The sequence below is a fragment of the Bombina bombina genome, chromosome 10, assembly GCF_027579735.1.
Source record: "Bombina bombina isolate aBomBom1 chromosome 10, aBomBom1.pri, whole genome shotgun sequence".
Classification (NCBI taxonomy): Eukaryota; Metazoa; Chordata; class Amphibia; order Anura; family Bombinatoridae; genus Bombina; species Bombina bombina.
This window is the reverse complement of record NC_069508.1, coordinates 173,704,704-173,732,384: the sequence shown is the minus strand read 5'-3', so window position 1 is coordinate 173,732,384 and position 27,681 is coordinate 173,704,704. Positions and strand designations below refer to the sequence as shown.

The following is a 27,681-nucleotide window of genomic DNA, read 5'->3' as shown; positions in this document are numbered from 1 at the left end:
TTCCGTTTGAGGATGCCCCACAGATGCTCAATAGGGTTTAGGTCTGGAGACATGCTTGGCCAGTCCATCACCTTTACCCTCAGCTTCTTTAGCAAGGCAGTGGTCATCTTGGAGGTGTGTTTGGGTTTGTTATCATGTTGTTATCATGATTCCCTCCCAGTCTCCGGAGGTAGGAGATCATGCTCTGCTTCAGTATGTCACAGTGCATATTGGCATTCATGGTTCCCTCAATGAACTGTAGCTCCCCAGTGCTGGCAGCACATATGCAGGCCCAGACCATGACACTCCCATCACTATGCTTGACTGTAGGCAAGACACACTTGTCTTTGTACTCCTCACCTGATTGGCACCATCTGAACCAAATAAGTTTATCTTGGTCTCATCGGACCACAGGACATGGTTTCAGTAATCCATGTCCTTAGACTGCTTGTCTTCAGCAAACTGTTTGCGGCTTTCTTGTGCATCATCTTTAGAAGAGGCTTCCTTCTGGGAAGACAGCCATGCAGACCAATTTGACGCTGTGTGCGGCGTATGGTCTGAGAACTGACAAGTTGACCCCCACCCCTTCAACCTCTGCAGCAATGCTGGCAGCACTAATACGTCTATTTCACAAAGACAACGTCTGGATATGATGCTGAGCATGTGCACTCAACTTCTTTGGTTGACCATGGCGAGGCCTGTGAAACCTCTGTATGGTCTTGCCCACCGTGCTGCAGCTCATTTTCAGGGTCTTGGCAATCTTCTTATAGCTTAGGCCATCTTTATGTAGAGCAACAATTCTTTTTTTTCAGATCCTCAGAGAGTTCTTTGCTATGAGGTGCCATGTTGAACTTTCAGTGACCAGTATGAGAGAGTGTGAGAGCGATAACACCAAATTTAACACACCTGCTCCCCATTCACACCTGAGATCTTGTAACACTAACGAGTCACATGACATTGGGGAGGGACAAAAGGCTAATACTTACTTTTGTTGCTAATCACTGTGTGTTGAGTTATTTTTTTTGGGGGGGGCAGCAAATTTACACTGTTATACAGGCTGTACACTCCCTACTTAACAGTGTAGCAAAGTGTCATTTCTTCAGTGTTGTCACATGAAAAAATATTATAAAATATTTACAAAAATGTGAGGGGTGTACTCACTTTTGTGAGATACTGAATATATATATAATATAATTTTTATTTAGTTTTGTGTTGTTTTGATTTGAGTTTCTTGTTATATTGTATATGTATATGTTAGGAAATTTACTTCAAACAGATTAGAAAGGTTTAGAAAATGAAGCAAAATATCACCTGTGTGTTCTCACACAACACATTCTTGTAAATTGTAATCATCACTCAAGTGAATTATAGATGTGTGCCTCCCTGGGGTCTGTCACTGCCCTATTATTTCTTTCTGATCTATATATTATAGGCTACTTGAATTATCTGTCTTTATCTCAGAATACCAGTTCTGCTCTTATCATTGTGTGTGAAATGCAATAGGGGACACATTGAGCTGATCTGCATAGTAATGTTTATAGGGTCTGTGCTACGATCACAAGGATATATCCCCAGAGGCCAGTTTGCTTTCCAGTCATTGTCCAGCAGTGACATATATGTAGGCAATAGAGATAACTAGCTCTGGTCCCCAAACAGTGATGGGAGATACACAGATTACAGTGTGTGCTATAAGCAATACATTCCCACTGGATTCTCTGTATATTAATGACACTTGATGGGAATGGTCACAATCTTTACTTTTCACCATTTTCCTACATTCACAGGACACAGTATTCCCTATTCCCCAAATCACATCAATCACATAATCTATTACAGCTCATTACAATGTAACACCCACTAAACTGCACTGAAAAGAGATTTGTGTTTAAGCAATAATATCATAACATATAATAATATATATATGATAATATAGCAACAAGATCAATAGCAAAAAGAAAACATAGAATTAATTTAAAGTGAAGTACATCTATATAGTAATTAATATTAATTAATAATTAACCCTTTTCTGGCAGAGAGATGTAATGGTTAAAATAAATAAAACTGAATTTTAAAAAACAAAACTTTAATATGTTTCTATTCATTTAATATAAACTTCAAAACTGACTAATAAATAGATATATTCTATTCTAGATGAAATATTGATGGGATTTATGTAGAAGAAGTGTGCAGACAGTCTTGTGAATAAGTCATGTACTGTATATAGCAGTGTGGTGTTATAAGGAAGCATTTGAGTGTTCTTTCACTCTACCTCCCGCACGTTCCCATTTGCAACACACTGAGTACCAAGGCAGATCATTTGAGTCCTGAATCTGATACAAAAATACTATGTTATGTAGGAAGATGCAATGAATACATCTCTGTAGCTGTGTAAATGTAGGTTACAGTGACATGAAACACGTTTTTCTTTCACGGTTCAGATAGAGCAAACAACTTGTTTTATTTAATTTAGTTATCAATTGATTCTTTGTTCTCATGGTATCTTTTGTTGAAAAGCAGGTAAGTTAGCTCAGGTGCATCCACATATCTGGAGCACTATATGGCTGCAGTTTTGCAAAAATGCTATCCATTTGCAAGAGCACTAGATTGCAGCACTATTTCCTGCCATGTTAGGTATCTCTTCAACAAAGAATGCCATGGGAACAAAGACAAGAATAAGAGCTGTGTTGATGTAACGAGCTGTATTAGCACTCAGTACAGCTAATATTGTGTGATCTACTTGTAATATGAGCACAAGAATAAGAGCTGTATTGATGTAACGAGCTGTATTAACACTCAGTACAGCTAATATTGTGTGATCTACTTGTAATATGAGCACAAGAATAAGAGCTGTATTGATGTAACGAGCTGTATTAACACTCAGTGAACCTAATATTGTGTTATCTACTTGTAATATGAGCAAAAGAAGCTGTATTGATGTAACAAACTGTATAAGCACTCAGTAGAGTTAATATTTTGTGATCTACTTGTAATATGAGCACAAGAATAAGAGCTGTATTGATGTAACAAGCTGTATTAACACTCAGTAGAGTTAATATTGTGTGATCTACTTGTAATATGAGCACAAGAATAAGAGCTGTAATGATGTAACGAGCTGTATTAACACTCAGTAGAGCTAATATTTTGTGATCTACTTGTAATATGAGCACAAGAATAAGAGCCGTATTGATGTAATGAGTTAATACACTTAGTGAACCTAATATTTTATTTACGTAATATGAGCACAAGAAGCTGTATTGATGTAACAAACTGTATACGCACTCAGTAGAGTTAATATTTTGTTATCTACTTGTAATATGAGCACAAGAATAAGAGCTGTGTTGATGTAACGAGCTGTATTAGCACTCAGTAGAGTTAATATTGTGTGATCTACTTGTAATATGAGCACAAGAATAAGAGCTGTGTTGATATAACGAGCTGTATTAGCACTCAGTAGAGTTAATATTGTGTGATCTACTTGTAATATGAGCACAAGAAGCTGTATTGATGTAACAAACTGTATAAGCACTCAGTAGAGTTAATATTTTGTGATCTACTTGTAATATGAGCACAAGAATAAGAGCTGTATTGATGTAATGATCTGTATAAGCACTCAGTAGAGCTAATATTTTGTGATCTACTTGTAATATGAGCACAAGAATAATGTCATGTTTCTCCCCGTTGCGCCGCTCTGGCTGTTGCCAGGGATGCGGCGGTTGCTGTGAGTGTGCGGCGTCTATTCCCCTCTCTAGCCGGTTGGATCCTTTGAAGTCCTCCTTGGCGCGAATTGGCGCCTATCTAAGTACCTACATAACTTACATACATTGCCAAAGTATAGGACTTTACTGTGTGTGCTCCTGGGTATACTTATTGCTGAAATTGCTGGATTGCCTTATTGTTACTGAACTCTGCCTGACCACTCTGCTGTTTAACCCCTGAATTGCTGGATTGCCTTATTGTTACTGAACTCTGCCTGCCTGACCACTCTGCTGTTTAACCTCTGAATTGCTGGATTGTCTTATTATTGCTGACTTTGCCTGTTCCTGACCACTCTATTGGTTTACTCCTGAACTGCTATACTGCTGGATTGCCTTTCTGTTGCCTAACTCTGCCTGTCTCTGACCATTCTCTGCCTTAACCTTTTTGCCATGAGGGACTACCCTGTCTACCGTGAGTACTGCTTACCTCATTTCTTAAACTTACTTTGTTCTGGGATATTTCCTTATCCTTTATTACTATGTTCCATTTGACATCGGGATGAGAAGACTACTGGCCAAGTTTGGTCTGATAGGGAAATATCCCACGAGCATTACAAATAAGAGCTGTATTGATGTAACGAGCTGTATTAACACTCAGTACAGCTAATATTGTGTGATCTACTTGTAATATGAGCACAAGAATAAGAGCTGTATTGATGTAATGAGCTGTATTAACACTCAGTACAGCTAATATTGTGTGATCTACTTGTAATATGAGCACAAGAATAAGAGCTGTATTGATGTAATGAGCTGTATTAACACTCAGTACAGCTAATATTGTGTGATCTACTTGTAATATAAGCACAAGAATAAGAGCTGTATTGATGTAATGAGCTGTATTAACATTCAGTACAGCTAATATTGTGTGATCTACTTGTAATATAAGCACAAGAATAAGAGCTGTATTGATGTAATGAGCTGTATTAACACTCAGTAGAGATAATATTGTGTGATCTACTTGTAATATAAGCACAAGAATAAGAGCTGTATTGATGTAATGAGCTGTATTAACACTCAGTACAGCTAATATTGTGTGATCTACTTGTAATATGAGCACAAGAATAAGAGCTGTATTGATGTAATGAGCTGTATTAACACTCAGTACAGCTAATATTGTGTGATCTACTTGTAATATGAGCACAAGAATAAGAGCTGTATTGATGTAATGAGCTGTATTAACACTCAGTAGAGATAATATTGTGTGATCTACTTATAAACTAGGTTTAAATAATGGGAAATTGTTACTTGGCAGAGAAATGAGAAGGAGCAAATGGCAGTTATGGGTTTGGTCCCTCAATTATCTCTTAATCAGATCAGCAGCTTTGGTTCCTGTACATTTCACCCACTGCAGTGACCCTCAGAGATACAAGTACAACGTTATTGAACATTTAGTGCAGTTTTTCAATCTGAGCAGATATTTTATTGAGAATAAAGTAAAATATTTTACTGTTGTTATAACTGTTCTGATGATAATATTGTCGTTTCCTCTTTTATCAATTTGTATTGCAGTCTCTGTAAATTGCTTATTGTGTCTTATGTATTGTGAACCCACCTGTACTCAACAATACAGAATATGGCAAACATAATTATTATTATTATTATTATTATTAGCAATGTTATTATTATGAATAGTAATATTATTATTGTTATTATTAATAGTAATAATAATAATAATAATATTAATAATATTTTTATAGGGACATAAAAGACATTTTTTTTTCAAGATTTAGATTGAAAATAGAATTTTAAATACATTTCTAATTTACTTCTATTGTCAGTTTTGCTTAATGTTCTTGGTATCCTTTATTGAAGGAGCAGAAATGCACTACTGTGAGTTAGCTGAACACATCTGTAAGCCATTGACGACATGCATATAAGTGCAGCCACCAATCAGCAGCTAGCTTCCAGCTTCTGAGCCTACCTAGGTATTATTTTCAACAAACGATACCAAAAGAACAAAGCCAATTTGGAAATAGAAGTAAATTGGATTTTTTTTAAAACTATATGCTCTATCAGAATCATGAAATTATTTTTTGGGGCTTCATTTTCCTTTAAAGTTCAATACATGAACAGCCTGAATAGTCTTAGGTCTCTCTGGCTCCCTCCTCAGACTGATTTCTGTATTGCAGTAAGGTATGTCTTACATCCATCCATGTTTTAATAAAGAATAAATCTGGATTTGTCAGTTGAACCTCAATACCACAGACACAGGAATTAAGTCAGATTGTACAACTTTTATTTAGGAATGTCCTGAATATTACATTAGATATATTATAACAAATGTGTTTTTAATAATCACGTAGACTTTCTTGCCTAAAAGGCTTTACAAAGTTAACCCTTCCACTGTTGGTGAAGCAGAGGGAGAGTTAAACATGTACCAGGCCTGGTTAAGTTCTGCAGATAATGCAGAAAGCAAACTGAAGACTTACTTCAACAGTACAACATGTAATAAAAGTGCTGTCATTTACATCTAGAGCACAAGCAGAAAAGTATGAGAACGTTATCTGTACCCTTCTAGTCACTATCAGACAGTAGCCCTGTACCTTTAAGTGGCCTGGAGGGGAGCACAGGTCCTGCCGGACACAAGCTGATAGGGGCTAGGAGGACAAGCAGATAATAATTATACAGCACCAGCATCAATAAGGAAAGCACATGCTTTAATGGCCATATGTATAGCTGGAAGACCAGGAAATGTATTCCAGAGTGTGTGTGACCTGTTAAGCCTCTGTCCCCCTTTTTATAGCACTAAACAGTAATAAATAATGTTACATCTCCAAGCTACACAAATGAAACAACAAAAACAATTGTTCTCCAGAAGCAGAAATAAGGTGTATCTATAAAAATGAAAATAACTTGCCCACCAGATACAATGTAACAGCATAAAGCTGACAGACAAAATATAACATCATTTTAACCATTTCCACATAAAATTTATTTGTTTTGGGGTTTTTTAGCTCTAGGACAAAACAAGATGTAATGGGAAAAAAATGTTAATTAATGGTACCAAAAGCCAACCTGAGAAACTAGCTACTGATTCATTGTAATAACAGATTTCTTTATTATATTTTACTGAGTAAAGACAAACTGTGTATTTTAATCTTTGGAGATGTTTTGCCATGTGTGAAACTGCAATATAATTGTGTTTATTTATAATTCATCTTATTATGAGCTGTGGGCAAAATAATGTACCAGATTTATAAACAAAGAAATCCCAAATAAAAATAACGAAAAAGAGGGGACATTGTGAAATGAGCATGCTTATGCTATTGGGTAGAAATGTAGACTGTACATATGCCATAAGGATGAGTACATTGACAGATTCCCTTTCTTTAAGGGCAATGACAATATGATTTTGGTACAGAGAGATCATATAGGTGGGGGAGTGAGCAGTGAAAGAGTTCCCATGTAATTGGCACATAACCACAGTCTGGCCATGTTTGGTGCCTTTTCTCGTGTAGCTGGAACTAAGGTTATATATGTAAATGTGTTTTGTGATTGGCTGACGGCTATCACATGATACAAGCGGAGGGAAAATGGAATATCTTTGAAATTTGCTAGTAAAATTTTTATTTTTTTTATTTTGTCAGTTATGCAATTCTACTATAATTTATGGTCACTTAAAGGGACATTAAACACTTCTTGCTGTTGTTTAAAAAATGTGCTTGCCCCATGCTTCCTAGAGAGTCCAAACAGCCCATTCTGTAACTGAGGGTCCCCTCAAAATGCATCAAATCAGTATTAGGCAATTTGCAACACTTTGAATACAATACTTTGCTTTTTGGGCTCTGTAATAAGTCTGAAAGTCTGAGAAAATATATATATTTTTTACACAAAAGCAAGAAATGTTTATTTTCCATTTAAAAGAGAATTTTGTATAAAAAATAAAAAATTATTGAGAAACAACAAAAATAAAAACCTTAGCAACTGGAATATAACGTACAAGTACAATTATAACAAGCATTGACATAATCTCATTATACTGTTTTACTATACCAGTTATATTATTATAGGACGCTGTCATTTATACATTGGTCGTGTACCTTGTAGCTATAAAGAGAGAACCTTAGGGCCATTCTAGTGAAAAAATAACATGGATTAGATCGTTACAAATATGATTTTTGTAAATAAATCCCTTCTTTTACTGTGCTTAGCTCCTTTAAAAGAGTTAAGATTTTAGACAAAGTTGCAATTCTTGAACACCCCCATTCTGCACCAGATGAAGATATAGACAGTGGTTGAGAGCATACACACATATGCTGTTCCAGATGAAGATATAAACAGTGGTTGAGAGCATACACACATATGCTGTTCCAGATGAAGATATAGACAGTGGTTGAGAGCATACACACATATGCTGTTCCAGATGAAGATATAAACAGTGGTTGGGAGCATACACACATATGCTGCACCAGATGAAGATATAGACAGTGGTTGGGAGTATACACACATATGCTGTTCCAGATGAAGATATAGACAATGGTTGGGAGCATGCACACATATGCTGCACCAGATGAGGATATAGACAGTGGTTAAGAGCATACACACATATGCTGCACCAGATGAAAATATAGACAGTGGTTTGGAGCATACACACATATGCTGCACCAGATGAAGATATAGACAGTGGTTGGGAGCATACACACATATGCTGCAACAGATGAAGATATAGACAGTGGTTGGGAGCATACACACATATGCTGCACCAGATGAAGATATAGACAGTGGTTAAGAGCATACACACATATGCTGCACCAGATGAAGATATAGACAGTGGTTGGGAGTATACACACATATGCTGCACCAGATGAGGATATAGACAGTGGTTAAGAGGATACACACATATGCTGCACCAGATGAAAATATAGACAGTGGTTTGGAGCATACACACATATGCTGCACCAGATGAAGATATAGGCAGTGGCTGGGAGCATACACACATGCTGCACCAGATAAGGATATAGACAGTGGTTAAGAGCATACACACATATACATGCTTCTCATTTGCTTACAAGTTATATCCTAATCTGGAGTGACATAGGAGCATAACTTTAACTTTATATTTAACCCTTTTTCAGAGTAAAAGCAAGGCATCTATTTAAAAATAAAGATGAGGCACATACAAATCTGGTAAACAAATAATTTGCTGGCCAATTTAAAGGGATACAAGAAATTAAGATGCACCTGGCCATAGATAATTGTACCAAACGTTCCTAAGCAGAGGAAATAACTGAATCATAGCATTGTACATTAACTTGCAATTATGAAGCCATGAAAAAAGACACACAACTGCTGCAAAATTGTTAATAAACAGTGAACTAGAAAGTTTTCAAAAGTTAAAATAGTTTGGGGACTATAAAATCATGTGTAGCATTAGAGTAACATTAGAGTAAAATGAGTAATTCCAAGCATTTGTCTGCCTATAGGATGAAATCACATCCCAACACAGGCTGTTTGCTTGTTACTGTAGAATTTCTATTAACAATGTTATAGTCATCGGGGGGCAAATGTGATGAGCAGAGGAAATACCCAGCTGTGAGCTTTTCTGCCCAAAATGTGCTGCCTAAACAGTAAGACTAAAGAAAAATAGCTGACTCTAAGAGGGGCCACACTTGTGTAATAGCAAGCAGGTACTATGGTAGGGACATAATTGTGAGGATGAACGTAGAGAAGAACTAAAGGGGGAGATTCCATTTTCAATAAGGACCTTTGAGAAGGAAAAAAAAAGGTGTGGGGAAAACACAGAATGGGCAAAACAAATGGAGAAACTGGAAGAACAAACAATAATAAGCAAAAACCTTTAGAGGCTAATGGGGGCAGTGATGAACTAGAATCAAATGTAAAATAAAAGGGCTAGGAGGGAGGCACTGGCTGAGCAGGGAGCCAAATCCAGTCGTGATTGGAGTATTTGCCATTAACATCCAGATGCTACCAAATGTACAAAGCCGAAGACTTGTTGTACAAAAACAAGACACGAAATTCTGCTAGTTACAAAGTCCATGAATAACATTCAGATTCTAGGTTACAGCAAGCACACCCTTTAGCTACTATGAAGCATTAAAATATATATATATAAAAAAATGTTACAATATAAATCAGTTATTGTTATCCACGGTCCTTGTTGCAAATGATCATATGATAAAACTATCCTTCTATTATAAATAATACTGACGTGACCTTGACCAATCTTGTACGAATGTATGTAGTGTACCTTCTTCATAACAGGTACCAATAAGAATGATCCCATAGCAGGTTCCAGGCCCCTATATGGAGCTGTGATTACTAGGGATATATATACCACTCATGATTCGTCTCCTATTAGTATCTTTTCCAAAATACTGATTGTAATTCAATTGCTACATATCTGTTTATGTTTCAAAAAGCCCATAAGTAGGAAACAAGTGGAATAGAATACATCTTACATTTAAAAACAAAATTCCTTTCACTTTTGATTAATTTTCAGTGTAGAAAGTTTGTACTTTAGGAAGGATGGAGTTCTCTTAGTTTTAGAGTACCAGCATAGAGAGCTTCCACCATTCCAACAGTGCTAAATCATGAAGTTAATGGTCCATCCCCAATGGGCGACAGTTAATTCCCAAGTCCTGCTTTAATTTGTCATCGTTGTCCATTGCTTTCTACTGGAAGGATGGACTGGTGAAGGATTCTGCTATGTTTGGAGTCCAATGCATCATGCTCCTCTGAGAAGCTATCAGGGCTTGGCACCCCATCTAAAGAGCTTCCACAGCTAGAGTTTGGGGAGAGCATTTCCTGTAGAAGGTCTTGTTGGACCATACCATTATCTTTGCTCACTTTGTTTCTTTGGTTGCCGTCCTCCTCTTGGTCATCAAGAAGTTTAGCCAAGAAGTTGATGTATTTCATGGCGAGTCGTAGGATTTCATTCTTACTAAGTTTTTTATCTGGTGGGTGAGTTGGAATCAACTTGCGAAGTTCAGCAAAAGCCCCATTAACATTCTGCTGCCTCCATCGCTCCCGGCTGTTGGTGAAAATACGACGGACCACTTTTGTATGAGGACCTCCTGATAAAAACAAAAAAATTGTTCTGAATTACAATCTAAACAAAGAAATAGCATAAATAATTGATGCTGTGGTATTTTACTGTCAAGTTCCTACAGGTTGCTTCTAAAGAGTCTCAAAATTATAAACTCATTGTATTACTCATTTTTTATTGGAAGTCAAAATGAAAATAATCACGATTCAAACAGAGCAAACAAATTTAAAACGTTCTAATTTACTTATGTCATTAAAATAACATAGATGCAGAAATAGGAAAATATATAGTAGGGCTGGTTCACAGGGTTGGAAAACACATTTAATCTAAGCATCGGGAAGAATAATCAAATGGAAATGAAGGGTTAGTTAGTAAGTATTGTGTCCTTTAAATCTCTCCCTCTCTCTTTCTCTATCCATCTGTCTCTCTCTCACCTCTCTCTCTCTATCCCTCTGTGTCTCTCTCTCTCATTTTCTCTATACCTCTGTCTCTCTTTCTCTCTCTATCCATCTGTCTCTTTCACTCTCTTTCTTTCTCTCTCTATCCATCTGCCTCTTTCACTCTCTCTCTTTCTCTCTCTATCCCTCTGTATCTCTCTATATCTATCTATCTATCTATCTATCTATCTATCTATCTATCTATCGCTCTGTCTCTCTCTCATTGTCTCTCTTTATCCCTTTGTCTCTCTCTCTCTTTCTCTCTATCCCTGTCTCCTTTTCTCCCTCTCTCTCTCACTCTCTCTCTCTATCCCTCTGTCTCTCTTTCTCCCTCTCTCTCTCTCTCTCTCTCTCTCTATCCCTCTGTCTCTCTTTCTCCCTCTCTCTCTCTCTCTCTCTCTCTCTCTCTCTCTCTCTCTCTGTCTATCTCTCTCTCTCTATCCCTCTGTCTCTCTCTCATTTTCTCTCTCTCTCTCTCTTTCTCTCTTTCTCTCTCTCTCTCTATCTCTATCTTTATATATCGTTTTGATCATATCAGCACTCTTCCTTTTTGGGGTTTTGCTGTGTTTTTATTTTACATGTAGAATGTTATCAGTACCTTCTCTGTTTATAACCGGGGATATGGGGCCTTATTCTCTAAAGCTTTCTGGTCTGGTGAGGTAACGGTTCTCTAAAAAGACTCATCAGTACTCTGAGGTCCCTCTAAGAATTTTAGAGAAGACAATGTTATCTTGAGAGCTGTTTGGTTATTCAGGTTGAAGAAGAGACACATATTATAATATAATAATAATTGGGTTTTGATTATTGGGCGCATAATCTCCGGAACTGTAATAATATTCTAGATGAGGGATGAAAAGAGATCTATGAAGCGGCATATTAAATTGTATCACTTTTCCTGCATCATTGTGATATTACATTATAATTATATAAAAAATAAGTAAAATTTCTTTTTTTGCTACTGCTGTAGGCTGTTGTATTTACACTCTCTGAATTATAAAATGTTTTACTTAACCCATATGAATAGAAAATATAGTTTAACAAATGTAGTTACTGCTTTGTCATAACCATGGTGATTATTTTTTTATTATAATATCAGTATGCCTAACCAGTGACTGGTTAGATCAGCACAGGAGCTCATTTCCATATGCCCCTAATTGGCCAAAACAGAAATACACATACACAAGAGGGTTTGTTTCTTTCTGCTCTGAAACAACAAATCCCTGCAAATGCCAGTTTGAGATGCTAATAACATTTCATGCAAAAGTTTTGCAAAGCATTGCTAAAAAGTCTCTTTATCCTTTTGTAAAAAAAAAAAAAAAGTTCAGCATCAGGTGCACATTCAGGGAGGGGCAGATCTCCAAGCTTACCAGGGTGCTGACTGGTAGGAATGCTCCCTACACAGAAGAGTGCATACAAAGTACCCACCACCCTACTGAAAAAAGGCATTTTATTTCCAATACTGCTTAGGAGATGTGCACAACAGATTGATATCCAAATCCATTGCACAACACAAGAACCAGGAGGCACATGCACAACACATGCACCAGGAGTCACCTTGCACAACACATGAACCAGGAGTCACCTTGCACAACACATGTACTGTACAGTCATTTTGTACACAGCACCATACTGCATCAGGCTCATTGCACAGAGGATTGTTAGTCACAAACAGCCAGAACTCACCTTCAGTTACCTCCACTTCATAAGGACCAGATCGCCTTTTGCTTCTGGAATTATTGTTGTACATTGGGAATGAGTCCGAATCACTAAAATAGGCACTGCCAAAAAAATAACACAGAGATCAATGACTGACACAGACAAGGAGATATGATACATTACAGGGCGGGCAAACACAAGTATTATCTAATCTAAGCATCAGAAAGATTTATCAATGGAAAATGGTTTGAGCAGTAAATCTTGTGAGAATGTCTTAATATGGCCAATTTCAAGCAATAATAAAATCATCACTAAACTCACTGATAAATTCTATCAAATATAATAATGTACTGTTGATAATAATAATAATAATAATAATAATAATAATAATAATAATAATAATAATAATAATCAGTATAATGTGATCTGCAGCAGCTATATGTAACAAAGAGCTGCAGAGATATGGCACTGTGTGACACAAAACACTAGCAAACGTTTACAGAAAAGGACACAATAAACACATATAACTTGTTACAATGTTTGTAGCCTTATTAAATTATTATTAATGAGAACGTTTAGTGCAATGCTACAACTATACAGAATCACCATATATGAGAAGAGGAAGATGCATCCTGTATATGACATTAAATTATAAGTGGCCTGGTCCTATTCTGTGACAATTGGGATTTTGTACTCATTGGAAACCACGTTTTTTGCTGTTGATTTTTTCCTTTCCTTTTCTTTTTTTATGGACACTAAAGTCAGTTTGTTTCTATACATCATCAATTAGGCTTCGCACACAAATTACTTTGGAGTTGAATGCCCATTTAAGTGTTTTGATATCTGGATCCTTCCTAATAATGGAAACTACCGTGCACTCTGATCTTTGTATTGAGGATGTGAGGATTTGTATAGAGCAGGAGATTTGTTATCAGTTGTGCAATACAGAGACTCCTGCAGGAGAAGGGGAGGGTGATGGCTGCTTTAAGGAAACAATGAGGATGCAATAACAAGGAAAGGGAAACTCAGGGCAGGAAGAGGGTAAAATGACCAGGATAAAGGAAGCAGGGCATATCACATGTGAGGTAAAGGGCAGATAGGGTGGCACTGTGACAGCAGACAGTAACACAGTGTGAGTGAGCACAGGCTTATAAACATAGGATATACATTTTATTTTACTATAACAGTTTTCCTATCATTATTCCTCCTGTTGCCCAGAAGCAAAAGATTATTAGACACCCACCAATTGACCTCATTTTATTTATACATTATTTGCAGCATGTTTATTAGGTATAACTGGAGATTGGCTGCCCTCTAAGTGCCAGCTTTAAGTGATACCTTATCCACTAACATGTTCTGTGAGCAGAGGAATGATAAGGTAAGCTCATATTGGTGAAGTGTGATAGTGGTAGGTGCTGAGATGGGTGAGATATTGTGCAGGACAAGATTTACTATGTGGGAAATTAAGATCGCAGGACAATTTAGTCACATGATGGATAAGAATACTATCATTTTAAAATAGCTTGAAATAACACAGATGAAAACCATACAGAGATTGAAAAATAAACTATTAATACAGATTAATCCAAATTACAACAACATCTGCAAATGTATAGGATGCTACAATGAGCCAGCACGTGTGCGCAATATGATGGGAATATAGCGCAGGCATATAGCGTAAAGACGCACAGCTCTGCAGCAGAGCACTTGGCACTGAAGGGAGAGAGGTAAATGCTGCGATGCTCTGCAGGTTAGGATGGATTTGGAGAGATTCGGATAGGTACAATGCTTGTTCAGAGGTTTGGATATGGAGAGGTTCTCATGAGGTGCAGATGTTTGGATTTGGCATGGAGAAATGATCTGCAGGTTGAGATAGTTGGGTGTGATACAGTGAGATGCTCTGCACACTATAAATAATGTATTTGCTAAAATTCTGGTTAAGATACAAATCATGAGTAAATAAGTTTTTCGATGTCTTTGTGTTTATGTGTTTGTGTATCTATGTGTGTATTTGTTATATATATATATATATATATATATATATATATATATATATATATATATATATATATATATATATATATATATATATATATATATATATGCATATATATATGAGTATATAAACTATATGTGTGTGTATATATGTATGTGTATTTGTTATATATGTATGTGTATGTGTATGTAAACTATGTGTGTGTGTGTGTGTGTGTATATATATATATATATACGTGTGTGTGTGTGTTATAGCTATGTATATGTATGTGTGTATATATTTATGCATATGTAATATATATGTGTGTGTGTGTGTGTGTTATATATGTATACATATGTATGTGTGTGTATATTTATGTATATGTATGTGTATTTGTTATATATGTATGTGTATTTGTTATATATGTATGTGTGTGTGTATATGTAAACTATATGTGTGTGTGTGTTATATAGCTATGTATATGTATGTGTGTATATATTTATGTATATGTAATATGTATGTGTGTATATATTTATGTATATGTAATATGTATGTGTTGTGTTTGAGACTATTTTGGATGATTTTGTTGTGATACTCTGCAAATGACTGAGTGATGAGCTGAGATGCTCTGCAGTCTGAGTGTAACGAACTGGAATGTTCTGCAGAACAAATCTTTGAAGCTGTTGACACTAACCTGTTTCCAGGTACCAAGGATTGGTTCAGCCCGTATAGCATGGCTCTCCCAGCCGGCTGCAGGGGCAGGGAAGCAGGGGGGCTCAGCTGCACCATTCGTCCTTCTGCAGATTGCTCAGTAGGGAGTCCGATCACAGGCAGTGGTATAGGTGGTCTGCACAGCTCAGTGGTGGCAGTAATAGGGGCTCCGGTCACTGAGAGGGGGGCTCTGCACAGCTCGGTGACTGGAGTGAGTGGGGTCCTGTAGAGCTCTGTATTTGGTGTCAGGGGGGCTCTGCACAGCTCGGTTGATGGTGTCAGGGGGGCTCTGCACAGCTCTGTAGTGGGTGTCAGGTGGGTTCTGCACAGCTCTGTAGTTGGGGTCAATGAGGTTCTGCAGAGCTCTGTAGTTGGTGTCAGGGGGGCTCTGCACAGCTCGGTGGTCCTGACGTTTTGGAGTCTGAGCTCCTGCTCTCTGGCCTTTATATTGCCGGATCCCTCCCCCCTCCTGAGAAGCTCAATCACCGGCACAGCTGGAGGGGGGGAGCTGGGGGCCGCCCCCTCTTTCACCCCACTCAGTTCCACACCACGCGTGTTCTCCTCCTCTGCACTGTCTTCAGGGGGAGATGCCACATCTGTCCCCAACTTCTCCATCATCTTCAGGGACGGAGGTGGACGCAGTGTTCATGCCAGGGCTGTCACCTCCCACTGAAACCCTACCTGGGGGCAGGAAGAAAAACGTTTGTCAAACATAGGAATAACCCATCCCTTACCCCACTGGACCTGAACGGGACATTCTACTGGGTCCCACACAAAGAGGTCTCTGGACCACACAAATGGCTGCCACTTACACGAATCCACAAGCGCAGCCCCATGGAACATAGAAAAGAGAAACAGCCAGTGGATCCCTAAATATTTATCTCTCTATTTATCTATCTATCTATATCTATCTATCTATCTATCTATCTATCTATCTATCTATCACCTGTCATCTATCTATCAATCTATCAATCTATATCATCTATCAAATCTATCTATTATCTTCTATCATCTATCTATCTATCTATCTATCTATCTATCTATCTATCTATCACCTGTCATCTATCTATATCTATCTATCTATCTATTTATCTATCTATCTATCTATCTATTATCTATCTATCTATCACCTGTCATCTATCAATCTATCAATCTATCAATCTATATCATCTATCAAATCTATCTATCTATTAGCTATCATCTATCTATCTATCATATATCTATCTCTCTATCACCTGTCATCTATCTATCTATCTATCTATCTATCTATCTATCTATCTATCTATCTATCTATCTTTGAATACATGGAATAAATATATATAATTCAATCCCAAGCGAGTGATACACGAGTTATATATATAATAAAACTTTAAATTGAATTCACCCCATTCTAATGCAAGTTCCCTTATACAATAGCAAATGAGCTACAGGTTCTAATACCCAGATCACCCCATACCATGTGTATCCCCCACAGGATTACTAAAGCAGTTAAAGATTTGTGTTTTTATAAGAAATATTCATGCCTTATAGTGACTAGAGGCATAAAGCTAAGATAAATTATGACAAGGGAGGGGTTAGAATTAAACAATTCTTAATGAATCTACAAGAGATGATCGTGTCATTGTGCAAGGATAAGGTACCGGTGTGTGTGACTGCAGTGTGACAGAGGGGACAATAAAAACGTATAGTATACAACTAATAACACAAATATAATAAGAAATATATTCTTTTAAATAAAATATGTACAGTATAAGGATAAGGTAACGGTGTGTGTGTCTGCTGTGTGTATATGTGTTTGTGTCTGCTGTGTGTATATGTGTTTGTGTATATATATAAAGTAAACATGTACAGTATAAGGTACCGGTGTTTGTGTCTGCTGTGTGTATATGTGTTTGTATATATATATAAAGTAAACATGTACAGTATAAGGATAAGGTACCGGTGTGTGTGACTGCTGTGTGTATATGTGTTTGTGTATATATATAAAGTAAACATGTACAGTATAAGGTACCGGTGTGTGTCTGCTGTGTGTATATATAAAGTAAAACATGTACAGTATAAGGATAAGGTACCGGTGTGTGTGACTGCTGTGTGTATATGTGTTTGTGTATATATATAAAGTAAACATGTACAGTATAAGGTACCGGTGTGTGTCTGCTGTGTGTATATATAAAGTAAAAGATGTACAGTATAAGGTACCGGTGTGTGTCTGCTGTGTGTATATATAAAGTAAAAGATGTACAGTATAAGGTACCGGTGTGTGTGACTGCTGTGTGTATATGTGTTTGTGTATATATATAAAGTAAACATGTACAGTATAAGGTACCGGTGTGTGTCTGCTGTGTGTATATATAAAGTAAAAGATGTACAGTATAAGGTACCGGTGTGTGTCTGCTGTGTGTATATATAAAGTAAAAGATGTACAGTATAAGGTACCGGTGTGTGACTGCTGTGTGTATATGTGTTTGTGTATATATATATAAAGTAAACATGTACAGTATAAGGTACCGGTGTGTGTCTGCTGTGTGTATATATAAAGTAAAAGATGTACAGTATAAGGTACCGGTGTGTGTCTGCTGTGTGTATATATAAAGTAAAAGATGTACAGTATAAGGTACCGGTGTGTGACTGCTGTGTGTATATGTGTTTGTGTATATATATATAAAGTAAACATGTACAGTATAAGGTACCGGTGTGTGTCTGCTGTGTGTATATATAAAGTAAAAGATGTACAGTATAAGGTACCGGTGTGTGTCTGCTGTGTGTATATATAAAGTAAAAGATGTACAGTATAAGGTACCGGTGTGTGTCTGCTGTGTGTATATGTGTTTGTGTATATATATAAAGTAAAAGATGTACAGTATAAGGTACCGGTGTGTGTCTGCTGTGTGTATATATAAAGTAAAAGATGTACAGTATAAGGTACCGGTGTGTGACTGCTGTGTGTATATGTGTTTGTGTATATATATAAAGTAAAAGATGTACAGTATAAGGTACCGGTGTGTGTCTGCTGTGTGTATATATAAAGTAAAAGATGTACAGTATAAGGTACCGGTGTGTGTGACTGCTGTGTGTATATGTGTTTGTATATATATATATATATATATATATATATATATATATATATATATATATATATATATATATATATATATATATATATATATATATATATATATATATATATATATATATATATATAAAGTAAACATGTACAGTATAAGGTACCGGTGTGTGTGACTGCTGTGTGTATATGTGTTTGTGTGTATATATATATATAAAATAAAACATGTATAAGCATAAGGATAAGGATGGAAAAAGGAAATAAGAGCAATATGAAGTAACAGAGAATGTAGCAATAAAACAGCAAAATATTGTGCACATGCATATACACAGGTGAATTATTTATATTTAAATTGAGGTTAGATCGAGAGATATAAAACGAATATGCTTGAGGAAATTATCTATCTATCTATCTATCTATCTATCTATCTATCTATCTATCTATCTATCTATCTATCTATCTATCTATCTATCATCTATCTATCTGTATCACTATTGGTAAATATAAAAGAAATAAATTATGTAAACGAATTTTTAATACAAATAACATTTGCAAACAATCATAAAGCAGAAATATTTAGCAGATTAACGAAATAACAAAGTTGCAGCTACAGATTTCAGTGCTGGTTTCTTTATAAGCTCCTGCAGTAATGTCACATTCTGTATCCTGTCTCAGGACTGGTCACAAACTCACAGGGACCAGATGTAATCTTCTAGATGTGTCTATGTCTTATTATCTGATATTACAAACTAACAAAGAAGAGAAATGAAACAAATTTATTTTATCTTCACATGAAAGCGCAGAAGCTAAACTATTTTTTGGGTAAAATGATATTAATATTCAGACAGTGCTGTTTGAAACAGTGACGCTAAATACGAGTTTATGCACATATTGTCCCCAGGGATCATTTGCTTATGTGCTTAATATATTAATACCTTGTAGACATGTAGCATTTATAGTCACAAGATGTTACTATTTAAACCGAATAAATAATAATACTGTAACTAAAAATCTAAAACACAGCTAAATCATACTGTAAGAATTACATTATATAGACCTAAGGAGAGTATTTCTATGGTTATAGATTACAGTTTTATAGCCAACACCTAAATACATTTTTAAAAAAAATAATCACTTTCCTGTATAATATTTGTTGTTTGTATTGTAAATAAATAATGCATGATTAAGTACATAAATAAAGATAGATATTTATCTCCCCCAATAATGATAACTTAGAATGAATGAAACTATAAGTAGCAATACAAATATGTTTCATGAACACAAATGAATTAACTATTAATTAATTGTTAATTAACTACCTTAATTTAAACAGTATTAAAAATAGGATACATACACATTAAAATATACTAACATGATTTAATTATATTTTTATTATGTCATAATATAATCTCTAGATTCATTTTACACCAGAAGTTGCCTTAAATTTCACATTACCATCTGTAGGTTATTGAAAATAATATAACTAGAAAATAAAGCTCTAGGAGGGTATGTCTCACCAACATATAACATACCCTTTGCTATAAATCAGTAGGTCTCACAGTGTAAATAACATATAACATACCCTTTGCTATAAATCAGTAGGTCTCACAGTGTAAATAACATATAACATACCCTTTGTTATAAATCAGTAGGTCTCTCAGTGTAAATAACATATAACATACCCTTTGCTATAAATCAGTAGGTCTCACAGTGTAAATAATATATAACATATACCCCTTGCTATAAATCAGTGGGTCTCACAGTGTAAATAACATATAACATACCCTTTGCTATAAATCAGTAGGTCTCACAGTGTAAATAACATATAACATACCCTTTGCTATAAATCAGTAGGTCTCACAGTGTACATAACATATAACATACCATTTGCTATAAATCAGTAGGTCTCACAGTGTACATAACATATAACATACCATTTGCTATAAATCAGTTGGTCTCACAGTATAAATAACATATAACATACCCTTTTCTATAAATCAGTAGGTCTAACAGTGTAAATAACATATAGCATACCCTTTTCTATAAATCAGTAGGTCTCACAGTGTACATAACATATAACATACCATTTGCTATAAATCAGTACGTCTCACAGTATAAATAACATATAACATACCCTTTGCTATAAATCAGTAGGTCTAACAGTGTAAATAACATATAGCATACCCTTTGCTATAAATCAGTAGGTCTCACAGTGTAAATAACATATAACATACCATTTGCTATAAATCAGTAGGTCTCACAGTGCAAATAACATATAACATACCCTTTGCTATAATTCAGTAGGTCTCACAGTCTAAATAACATATAACATACCCTTTGCTATAAATCAGTAGGTCTCACAGTGTACATAACATATAACATACCCTTTGCTATAAATCAGTAGGTCTCACAGTGTAAATAGCATATAACATACCATTTGCTATAAATCAGTAGGTCTCAAAGTGTACATAACATTTAGCATACCCTTTGCTATAAATCAGTAGGTCTTACAGTGTAAATAACATATAACATACCCTTTGCTATAAATCAGTAGGTCTCACAGTGTAAATAACATATAACATACCCTTTGCTATAAATCAGTAGGTCTCACAGTGTAAATAACATATAACATACCCCTTGTTATAAATCAGTAGGTCTCACAGTGTAAATAACATATAACATACCCTTTGCTATAAATCAGTAGGTCTCACAGTGTAAATAATATATAACATATACCCCTTGCTATAAATCAGTAGGTCTCACAGTGTAAATAACATATAACATACCCTTTGCTATAAATCAGTAGGTCTCACGTGTAAATAACATATAACATACCCTTTGCTATAAATCAGTAGGTCTAACAATGTTAATAACATATAACATACCATTTGCTATAAATCAGTAGGTCTAACAATGTTAATAACATATAACATACCCTTTGCTATAAATCAGTAGGTCTCACAGTGTAAATAACATATAACATACCCTTTGCTATAAATCAGTAGGTCTCACAGTGTAAATAACACATAACATACCCTTTGCTATAAATCAGTAGGTCTCATAGTGTAAATAACATATAACATACCCTTTGCTATAAGTCAGTAGGTCTCTTAGTCTAAATAACATATAACATACCCTTTGCTATAAATCAGTAGGTCTCACAGTGTAAATAACATATAACATAACCTTTGCTATAAATCAGTAGGTCTCACAGTGTACATAACATATAACATACCGTTTGCTATAAATCAGTAGGTCTCACAGTGTAAATAGCATATAACATACCCTTTGCTATAAACATTATTAATTATATTTTTATTATGTCATAATATAATCTCTAGATTCATTTTACACCAGAAGTTGCCTTCAATTTCACATTACCATCTGTAGGTTATTGAAAATAATATAACTAGAAAATAAAGCTCTAGGAGGGTATGTCTCACCAACATATAACATACCCTTTGCTATAAATCAGTAGGTCTCACAGTGTAAATAACATATTACATACCCTTTGCTATAAATCAGTAGGTCTCACAGTGTAAATAAAATATGGCATACCCTTTGCTATAAATCAGTAGGTCTCACATTGTAAATAACATACCCTTTGCTATAAATCAGTAGGCCTTACAGTGTAAATAACATACAACATACCCTTTGCTATAAATCAGTAGGTCTTACAGTGTAAATAACATAAAACATACCCTTTGCTATAAATCAGTAGGTCTCACAGTGTAAATAACATGTGGCATACCCTTTTCTATAAACCAGTAAGTCTCACAGTGTAAATAACATATAACATACCATTTGCTATAAATCAGTAGGTCTAACAGTGTAAATAACATAAAACATACCCTTTGCTATAAATCAGTAGGTCTCACAGTTTAAATAACATGTGGCATACCCTTTTCTATAAATCAGTAAGTCTCACAGTGTAAATAACATATAACATACCATTTGCTATAAATCAGTAGGTCTAACAGTGTAAATAACATAAAACATACCCTTTGCTATAAATCAGTAGGTCTCACAGTGTAAATAACATGTGGCATACCCTTTTCTATAAATCAGAAAGTCTCACAGTGTAAATAACATATAACATACCATTTGCTATAAATCAGTAGGTCTAACAGTGTAAATAACATAAAACATACCCTTTGCTATAAATCAGTAGGTCTCACAGTGTAAATAACATATAACAGGTCTAACAGTGTAAATAACATATAACATACCCTTTGATATAAACCAATAGCTCTCACAGTGTAAATAACATATAACATACCCTTTGCTATAAATCAGTAGGTCTCACAGTGTACATAACATATCGTTTGCTATAAATCAGTAGGTCTCACAGTGTAAATAACATATAACATACCCTTTGCTATAAATCAGTACGTCTCACAGTATAAATAACATATAACATACCCTTTGCTATAAATCAGTAGGTCTCACAGTATAAATAACATATAACATACCCTTTGCTATAAATCAGTAGGTCTCACAGTGTACATAACATATAACATACCATTTGCTATAAATCAGTAGGTCTAACAGTGTAAATAACATATAACATACCCTTTGCTATAAATCAGTACGTCTCACAGTATAAATAACATATAACATACCCTTTGCTATAAATCAGTAGGTCTAACAGTGTAAATAACATATAACTTACCCTTTGCTATAAATCAGTAGGTCTCACAGTGTAAATAACATATAACATACCCTTTGCTATAAGTCAGTAGGTCTCACAGTCTAAATAACATATAACATACCCTTTGCTATAAATCAGTAGGTCTCACAGTATAAATAACATATAACTTACCCTTTGCTATAAATCAGTAGGTCTCACAGTATAAATAACATATAACATACCCTTTGCTATAAATCAGTAGGTCTCACAGTGTAAATAACATATTACATACCCTTTGCTATAAATCAGTAGGTCTCACAGTGTAAATAACATATAACATACCCTTTGCTATAAATCAGTAGGTCTCACGTGTAAATAACATATAACATACCCCTTGTTATAATTCAGTAGGTCTCACAGTGTAAATAACGTATAACATACCCTTTGCTATAAATCAGTAGGTCTCACGTGTAAATAACACATAACATACCCCTTGTTATAAATCAGTAGGTCTCACAGTGTAAATAACATATAACATACTCTTTGCTATAAATCAGTAGGTCTCACGTGTAAATAACATATAACATACCCCTTGTTATAAATCAGTAGGTCTCACAGTGTAAATAACGTATAACATACCCTTTGCTATAAATCAGTAGGTCTCACGTGTAAATAACATATAACATACCCCTTGTTATAAATCAGTAGGTCTCTCAGTGTAAATAACATATAACATACCCTTTGCTATAAATCAGTAGGTCTAACAGTGTAAATAACATATAACATACCCTTTGCTATAAATCAGTAGGTCTCACGGTGTAAATAACATATAACATACCCTTTGCTATAAATCAGTAGGTCTCACAGTGTAAATAACATATAACTTACCCTTTGCTATAAATCAGTAGGTCTCACAGTGTAAATAACATATAACATACCCTTTGCTATAAATCAGTAGGTCTCACAGTGTAAATAACATATAACATACCCTTTGCTATAAATCAGTAGGTCTCACGTGTAAATAACATATAACATACCCCTTGTTATAAATCAGTAGGTCTCACAGTGTAAATAACGTATAACATACCCTTTGCTATAAATCAGTAGGTCTCACGTGTAAATAACATATAACATACCCCTTGTTATAAATCAGTAGGTCTCACAGTGTAAATAACATATAACATACTCTTTGCTATAAATCAGTAGGTCTCACAGTGTAAATAACATATAATTTACCCTTTGCTATAAATCAGTAGGTCTCACAGTGTAAATAACATATAACATACCCTTTGCTATAAATCAGTAGGTCTCACGTGTAAATAACATATAACATACCCCTTGTTATAAATCAGTAGGTCTCACAGTGTAAATAACATATTACATACCCTTTGCTATAAATCAGTAGGTCTCACAGTGTAAATAACATATAACTTACCCTTTGCTATAAATCAGTAGGTCTCACAGTGTAAATAACATATAACATACCCTTTGCTATAAATCAGTAGGTCTCACAGTGTAAATAACATATAACTTACCCTTTGCTATAAATCAGTAGGTCTCACAGTGTAAATAACATATAACATACCCTTTGCTATAAATCAGTAGGTCTCACGTGTAAATAACATATAACATACCCCTTGTTATAAATCAGTAGGTCTCACAGTGTAAATAACATATAACATACCCTTTGCTATAAATCAGTAGGTCTAACAGTGTAAATAACATATAACATAACCTTTGCTATAAATCAGTAGGTCTCACAGTGTAAATAACATATAACATACCCTTTGCTATAAATCAGTATATCACAAATGCAACTTACTGACCAAGGTAAAAATATTCCATTCAGAAATAATGCCACGAGGTTATCTATTTCCTAATTTAAATATCTAGAATGGCACTGGTTTCTCTGATTTCTTGACTCTATTACAATATTTTAGACTTCTAATCAGTTGAGTCTACTCTGTGAGAACAGTAATATCCACACATTTTTATCAAGCATATACATTGGCACTAACAAGATTTTCTGCAGTCTTGTAATAAACTACCCTAATATGTAAGTTTGAAAACAAATTGAAAGCGTTATCAGCTTGATTGCTGCAATTGTTTCTAAATAGGCAAAAAAACAAAACAAACACTCATCACTTGCTTTATATACAGTGTTTAAATCCTTCCTATAGGTGAACATCAGAGACTTCCTTGAGCTATTTATTAAACATATTATTTAGGAATTTAATAGTGATTATTATGGTCATTAGAACAATATTTAGCTTTAATTCTGAAGCTTTACAGGGCTGTACCTAATTTTCCTTTAATTATTGACTTGAAAATACTGTAATTTATTTAATAATCACCTTATTTGCTGCAATTTTTTAAAAAGGGAAACCCCACTTATCCCTTTCCTTATTTGGTTGAGTCAATCAGCACTTGTCACTCTTGTGTAGATATAACAAAAAATGATAGTCGCACCACCAAGTTACCAAAATGAAGTGCTTTTATTGAGCCAACTTCCAAAAAATCAGCAACGTTTCAGACAAATGTCCTTAATCATGCATAGTTAAACAGACACTGATTCCATTCTTAAATACCTGAACAAGTCCCACCTTCCAAATTAATTAAATCACCTGTATACAACAGGTACAATACCTTTATCAAATCTACTTGTGATTTTTTGTATGACCACTAGGTGGTAGTATTTGGTAAAGGTATTGTACCTGTTGTATACAGGTGATTTAATTAATTTGGAAGGTGGGACTTGTTCAGGTATTTAAGAATGGAATCAGTGTCTGTTTAACTATGCATGATTAAGGACATTTGTCCGAAACGTTGCTGATATTTTGGAATTTGGCTCAATAAAAGCACTTTATTTTGGTAACTTGGTGGTGCGACTATCATTTTTTGTTACCTTTACTGGGGGTATTGTGCAGTGCCCCTTAGTTTGCACACTGTGTGAATCCCAGGTGCTGGATCTTTGGAACTTTTTACTCTAGTGTAGATATACCTAGCCATGGTCATTATGCTAGTAAACTATACATTGCTTTGCTGTTTTTAATCTTATCTCTTCTGCAGCCAATCAAGAGCCATATATGATGGAAGTTTAGACTTTTTAACTATGAGGTTTATTTTTAGTTCTCATAATTGGAAAACTCTAACTATTCAGACCTAAGTATATTGCAAAGGTTTATAATACACGTAATTAAAACAATTATATTATAGTCTCAAAGTTTTCAACATTGCTTTATTTATCGTACGTAAAAAAGTTTATGTTAAAGCTGTTTATTTTTATTTTAAAGCTAACAGGAAATACTTCTGTACAACCGAGCCTTAAGGACTCATTGCTTATTGGCTGATAATTAGAACTCCAACAGCTGTATTAGTGGACAGTAACAAACTTCAAAAGCATGAAACCAAAAGCTTTTTTTTTTTAATCAGTGCAGGAACATCAATTTTACAAAAAAAAGGTTATGTTGTAAAATGGCCTGTTTTAGACACAGCAAATTAAAAAAATTACCCTTTTAAGTGACATGAAACCCCCCAAAAAATATTTTGTAATTTAGATAGAACATGCAATTTTAAACAACTTTCTAATGTACTACTTGTATCTAATTTGCTGCATTCTTTTTGTATCCTTTGTTGATCAACATACCTAGGTAGATTCTATTACAGCAAAGTATTACTGGGAGCTAGCTGGTGATTGGGGGTTTCACATATATGCTTCTTAGGAGGGTCAATCAGTAAGGAACTGAAACTAGAAGTACAAATATAGCACTCTGAACGTTTGGATAAGATATAGTCGGTAAATTTATGCTAAACACAACTAAAAATTAATAAAACTTAACTTTTATTAAATAATAAGGATATTAAAAACATAGGGTAGGTGAAAGTTAAAAGTACAAAATTGCTTATTGGTACCCGGAGATGAGTTGTAAACAACCAATGTCAAGTAATAACCAAATGGTTCACTGGTTGTTACAATCTAAATGTGTTGGAGGTATATAGGAGTTATTTCTAATAGATGGCCTCAGGTGTGTATATATATATATATATATATATATATATATATATATATATATATATATATATATATATATATATATATGTTTCCAATTATCGTGGGTAGGTATATATATTTTGTCTGGTTACCGTAGGTAAATTAATGCTAGATAAATTAATCACTCAGCAGATAAGGTAAAAAGATATTTTAACCTATTATTACCACGGGTAATTAAATTCTGCTTTCCTGATGGCACTGGGGATACTGATTAATATCATAAGGGAGATTACCGGTTAATACCATACTCTCTAAACACTCTAAAGTCAGAGAGTATCTCCCTGTTATAATCCCCTAATAGGACTTAGTGCACCTGTAATACCATACAAGAATTTTCCAGTTGATACCAAATGTATCAATCCGAAAATAAAGAATGTATGTCGATTATAATCCCATTATAGAGGTCAGTATATTGGT

General features: G+C 34.8%; 1 protein-coding gene across 1 annotated transcript in view; it reads right to left on the bottom strand.

Moving 5' to 3' along the window:
- Positions 1-5,948: 5,948 nt before the first annotated feature.
- The window catches only part of TAL1 (TAL bHLH transcription factor 1, erythroid differentiation factor), a 60,003-nt gene continuing 38,270 nt past the window's right edge, over positions 5,949-27,681 (bottom strand). Inside the window, exons 2-4 of the mRNA XM_053693509.1 lie at positions 15,503-16,200; positions 12,861-12,955; positions 5,949-10,768 (exon numbers count right to left, since the gene is read on the bottom strand). Of these exons, the coding sequence (XP_053549484.1) occupies positions 10,347-10,768; positions 12,861-12,955; positions 15,503-16,137 (1,152 nt within the window). The 5' untranslated portion in view covers positions 16,138-16,200 and the 3' untranslated portion in view covers positions 5,949-10,346. The remainder of the gene's footprint in view (positions 10,769-12,860; positions 12,956-15,502; positions 16,201-27,681) is intronic.